Source organism: Aplysia californica, unplaced genomic scaffold, assembly GCF_000002075.1.
Source record: "Aplysia californica isolate F4 #8 unplaced genomic scaffold, AplCal3.0 scaffold00197, whole genome shotgun sequence".
Taxonomy (NCBI): Eukaryota; Metazoa; Mollusca; class Gastropoda; order Aplysiida; family Aplysiidae; genus Aplysia; species Aplysia californica.
The window spans coordinates 1052484-1058685 of NW_004797467.1; the positions used below are offsets into that span (position 1 = coordinate 1052484).

Genomic DNA, 6202 nt, shown 5'->3' on the forward strand with positions numbered 1-6202 from the left:
TTCTGTCAGAGTCCTTAATACAGCATTTGTTTCGAGAACAATTTCTTCCTTGTCTTCAAATAGTTGCCCCTAAGTCCTTCTTTGATTTTGAGGAATAAATGAAAGTCGCATGGTGCTATGTCTGGAAAACAGTGAGGATGCCCAAGGATTTCCCACGGCCAGGGCTCCACTACATCAGAGACTTTTCAAGGCAATGTGCGCAGGAGTGTTGTTATGATGAAAGAAAACACCTTGCTCTAACGCACCTGGCTGCTTTTTTTACTGGTTGCTGGTCTAAGCTTTGTTTGAAGTACCATCCCGTAATAGCATTGACAGTTGTGCAAACGAGAACCGGCTTGTTCAAAACCACACCTTCGTGATCCATAAAAATGACGTGAATCACTTTTCAAAGCACCTTGTTTGCGTCAAGCTTTCTGGGGTCATATGGATTTCTCCATTCTGGTGATTGTCTTTTCAGTTCTAGATCCCATGAATACACACATGTTTCATTACCTGTGGTTTGGGGGCTCCAGCAGTTGAGTGAGAAGGGAGTTCAGACTCAAAAGTTATGTCAAACAAGTGTAGGTGACATGGAGTTTAGATGGGTGGTCACTGGGGTGTGTCCTTGAGCAAGACACAACAACCCAAGCTAAAAGAAGAGGGCGCTGCACAGTGGGGACCAGTAAGGTATGTATTTGAAATTGTTCTGTATTGGTGTGATACTGTGTGCTTATGTATGTATTTATATGTGTATGTATTTCAAATTTTGCATTTACGTACGAATGTTTGCCATTCTAACTCAAATTTCCCTACAGGGATAAATGTAATTTCTTATTCATTTATTTATCATTATTATCAGTTATGATTCTTCTTTAAAAATATATCCCTTTATTCCCTATCCGGTGAACAAAATCATGTGCGTGACATACTCAATCTTCCTTTATTTTATCAGTCAGCGGATGAGGAACCCATTTTGAAAAAAGCTTTCGTAAGAATTCTATGAACTGTCGTCTTGGGCAAAACAACTTCAGCAATAAATCAGTTTTTTGCCTGTCTTCTTTGACAGAAGTGTGAAGATGCAAAATATTTTACTCTGAAACAGAACTGAGCCGTCCAAAACACTCTGAATCTTCAAAATTGACAAGCCTGCCATTCATCTCTCTGACCCACTTTCTTAGTGTTTGGACACTGGAACAATTGGTACCCAGTGGCCTTAGAAAATCACTATGTGTTTCCTTGGGTGATTTCTCTAAAAAAAACAAAATAAAAAAAACCGTGAATTTGATGACAAAAGGAACACTGTAATTTATTTTGAGAGTGTGCCTTTCATCTCTTTGGTCGCCATGGAGTGAGCAAACAAAAAAGGTAAATGTCAGCAAAGTGTCATAATGACCATTTCTGGGTGGTGTAGTGAGGTATAAATTGGTGTTGAGATTATACACATGTTAAAATACTGTGATATAAAAGTTTCATAGTTATTCAATTGAAAAGTAAGTAAGCTATAGGACAGGGAAACTTTCCTCTTAGACAGACTTCAAACATACCATTGGTATATTATTATGTTCACAAAAAAAACAAAAAACTGCTGTATGTGTCATTGGTATTCTAGGTTCACCAAAACAAAACAAAAAACAAAACAAAAGAAAAGAGACTGTCGTATGTGTCGTTGTTATATTAGGTTCACAAAAAGATACGAACTACAAAATGACTGCTGTATGTGCTTTTAGTGCACTTTGCAATAGGTATAGAAAAATATCAAAAGACAAAAATGGACCAATTTATGACTTTAGTAAGTGCTACTGAGACACCAGGTGCGCGACATACTCAATCTTCCTTCAGATACAGAGAAGCTAAGAGAGTGAAGAGAGCGAAGAGAGTAAAGGAGACAGAGCGGCTGCTGTATGATTCATTGCTAGACTTAGGTGCATCCTAAATTGAATGCCATCCCTCTCAGACTAGACATGTGAAAGGAGAAAAACAGGCAATATGACAGTTTTTAGTGTAAGTCATAGTTTTATGGAACTTGCAACACAATAAAGTCATATAAGTGCTGAAATTCGGAGGTGTTACGAGAGCGAAACAAACACAAAAAAAGGAAGAGAGTTACGGACGATAGATGTTTGGTAGGGAAGAAGGAGCAAACCACACCAGAGCACCCACCGGCCACCAAAGCAAAATGACAGTTTTATGTTCCCTTAGAACAACACTGGATGCACACTGTTGATGTGCGCATCATGGCGGGCTGTGGGCACAGACATGTGAAGAGGCAAAAGAAGATAAAAATGGCTGATGTTCTTGTCTTTGGAACTAAGCTAGGTGCACTCTGATATGTACGCCATATTATATTTGGGTACAGCAAAATGTGAAGAGAGAAAAAGAACAAAAAAGAACAAAAATGACAGCTGTACTTGCCAGTAGCACACTTGGTGCAAGAAGATACATACGCCATTCCTGTAATCACACAGACATCAACGAAGAAAGAAAAAAAAGGTGAAAAGTGATTTTTCCTTTTATGTAGATTTTTATCTTACTGCACTTGTTATCGATCCAGGTTGTTGTTGTTGTTGTTATTGATCTAGTGCTCAACTAATGTAGAAATAGTCAGACTTTGCAACTAACAGATAAAAATAACAACAACAGAGAAAAGAAGTAGATGGATGAGATCACACAAAACACAAACCAGCAACAAACTCACAGAGAGAGAGAGAGAGAGAGAGAGAGATGAAGAGAGATGGAGACAGAGACAGAGAAATAGAGAGGGTATATGAGGGGAGGGGGGGGGGGGCAAACACTTTTAGAATTTACTGCATGTATTGATATACAACAGAACAAATTTCTAAATGTGAGTTCAACGAGTTTGTTCATTGTATCTTTTAAAATTCCACAAAACTAAGTCAAACCGGAGCAAAGAACAGTGCTCCACCTCCCAGTGATCAGGTGATATTTTATGTTGTAGTTTACAGCACTTACAAAACAATAAAGTCATATAAATGCTGAAGATTAGAAGTGTCACAAAAGAGTAACAAACACACAAAAAGGAGAAGATGAGATAAGAATGACAGATGTTTGATAGAAAAGGAGGAGCAAACCACACCACCCACTCCCACTGTTCTACTATACAGGCTAAGCCATAACAGTGACTAGTAGTAAGCATTAACTATTACACTATTTCACCTGTAATTTCGATTTTTCTGATCAGAATAGGGCTGACTGTGGAGTGCATCATTTCCGAAAGAGCCCCTATCGTGCGCCACTGCAGTACGTTCATTCCACTCTTCAGCTCCACCTGTCCACATCAAAACACTCAAAATGAAACACTCAGAAGACCAGAACTCGATGATAATCTATCTATCTACTCCCCTTTCCCCTCCCCATTCCTCTCTCAGAAAACGGGCACTGGGAATAATTTATAAGAAAATACAAGGTTGCAGAAAACATGCATGTTGATGGTTTTCGTTTGCACTAGACACAACGTCACAAGGATGTTCAGCTTAAGTTAGTAAGAGTTTTACAACACCTTGCAACTGCATAAGTCATATGTGCGCGCCAAACACAATTTGGTTGCATTCATACCACTTCACAGCATGGTTTGGTTTTGGTCAATGACCAGATGAAATTGTATAAAATTTTACAGTAGAAATTTCAATCTTAAAAATAAAAATAAATAAAAAATAAATAAAAAAAAAATAAACACAAGGAGATGTAAGAATGTAAAGTAAAAAGCAAGAGTATGGTTTTTAACCCCCTATTAACACTAATACGTTATTTCAGAGGCAAGACCTCCGAATTTAAAGTAAGTCTCCAATAGGACCGAATTTTGGTCATGTACATGCCAAAATGGATGCTACATCACCAGCCTGTTCAACAATTAGTTAAATGGATGGACAAACATTCATAAAATTCTTCGCAAAATTGGTAAAGCTTTTACTAATTATATTTACAAATCTATTTTGATGAAAACATAATACAGAATGTGTTTTTCAGTAACTGATCATTTTTAAACAGGGTGTAAGAAATTGATCAAAAATGTTTTGAGACGTGTCAAGTCTCTGAAGACATTCTATATGGAACTGATCCCAGTCCTCTTTGTAAACATAACAAAAATATTTTAATGGATTACAGTATCTGGCACAATGGCAGTCACATTCCGTCAAGAACAACTGTCACATAGAATAAAAGTAGAATAATGGGTGTTTTTACTCCCCCATTAACACAATTTAGATCATTTAGGAGGTAGCCTTCCGAACTTGCCTGTCAGGGCCAACCCAGGCAGCTGAGAGGGATACAACATCCCAGTAGAAAGACTGTGATACTTTATAAGTATTTTTTCCTCGCTGGGGAATCGCACTCGGATCTCCTTCATGTGACATCAAAGTGCCTTACCGCTATATCACAGATACAATTCATCAGGGTGTCCATCTCAAACCAAGATGATAAATATATATCGAAGACAGAACAGTGTAAACTCACCACAATGGTGGCCCACTTGCCCTCAGTAGTGACCGCTGGCCACTTGTCATTGTCCTCCCCATCAAGGGCCTGGCACTGGTCATTCTGAACCTGCATTGGAAGATACGGTACAAGAGCCCTATATTAAACCTGCATTGGAAGATACGATACAAGAGCCCTATATTAAACCTGCATTGGAAGATACGGTACAAGAGCCCTATATTAAACCTGCATTGGAAGATACGATACAAGAGCCCTATATTAAACCTGCATTGGAAGATACGATACAAGAGCCCTATATTAAACCTGCATTGGAAGATCCGGTACAAGAGCCCTATATTAAACCTGCATTGGAAGATACGATACAAGAGCCCTATATTAAACCTGCATTGGAAGATACGATACAAGAGCCCTATATTAAACCTGCATTGGAAGATACGGTACAAGAGCCCTATATTAAATCTGCATTGGAAGATACGATACAAGAGCCCTATATTAAACCTGCATTGGAAGATACGATACAAGAGCCCTATATTAAACCTGCATTGGAAGATACGATACAAGAGCCCTATATTAAACCTGCATTGGAAGATACGGTACAAGAGCCCTATATGAAACCTGCATTGGAAAATACGATACAAGAGCCCTATATGAAACCTGGATTGGAAGATACGGTACAAGAGCCCTATATTAAACCTGCATTGGAAGATACGATACAAGAGCCCTATATTAAACCTGCATTGGAAGATACGGTACAAGAGCCCTATATTAAACCTGCATTGGAAGATACGGTACAAGAGCCCTATATGAAACCTGCATTAGAAGAAACAAGAGCCCTATATTAAAACCTGCATTGAAAGATACAAGAGCCAAGTATTTAAACCTGCATTGGAAGATACAAGAGCCAAGTATTTAAACCTGCATTGGAAGATACAAGAGCCAAGTATTTAAACCTGCATTGGAAGATACAAGACCCCAGTATTAGCTAGACACATCATAAATGTTCAAAAGAAAGTAAACAATGCTCAAAACATTTGTTTTCCTTTGTGACTATTAAATGTCGCCTATTATTTTATCATATCAACATTTTATTTTCTCTTTTAAACGTAGGCGTTCTTTTACTCCCCCATCCAAAGTTTAGATCATTTAGGAGGCAAGCTTGCCTGTCAGGGCCAACCCAAGATGAGAGGGATACAACATCCCAGCAGAAAGACTGTGATACTTTATACATATTTCTTCCCCGCTGGGGAATTGAACTTAAATTGGGTCTCCTTCATGCGACAGCAAAATGGTGGGCTGGGAGGGACGGAATGAAGTGGAAAATAGTCGCCAACCTCACAGGTTCCCTCCCCCCCAAAAAAAACGGAAGTAACAGAAAAAAAGAAAGAAAAATATCAGCACATAAATAATCTATCTTTTAGTGGAAAAATAACAAAAATTTGACAAAAATTGTTAAGCTGGCGGAAAAAATGACAGTTTCTTCGATTTCATTATTTTGACGAGCGCTGATTTTCACCACAATTTCTAACACAGCACATAATTAACAATTTACCATGAAGTGGAAGATAGTCTCTGGGTCGGTGTACTGGTACTCAAAGGAAACTTTCCCAGCTCGTACTAGCTTGGCAGAGAAGAGCAGGTTGCTGGGGCAGTCTCCAGGGACTGACATGATGTACGAGCTGCGGGGCTTCCATTCAGCTCTGAGAAAGATTAAAAAATAACTCACTGTGCTATAATAATGAAAACAATAATAATACTAATAATGATGATGATG

At 38.5% G+C, this 6202-nt stretch overlaps 1 protein-coding gene across 1 annotated transcript in view; it reads right to left on the minus strand.

Moving 5' to 3' along the window:
* The window catches only part of LOC101856429 (endosome/lysosome-associated apoptosis and autophagy regulator family member 2), a 72935-nt gene that overhangs the window by 33159 nt on the left and 33574 nt on the right, over positions 1 to 6202 (minus strand). The window contains exons 5-7 of the mRNA XM_035969934.1: positions 5981 to 6128; positions 4450 to 4539; positions 3154 to 3265 (exon numbers count right to left, since the gene is read on the minus strand). Coding sequence (XP_035825827.1) covers positions 3154 to 3265; positions 4450 to 4539; positions 5981 to 6128 — 350 coding nt within the window. The remainder of the gene's footprint in view (positions 1 to 3153; positions 3266 to 4449; positions 4540 to 5980; positions 6129 to 6202) is intronic.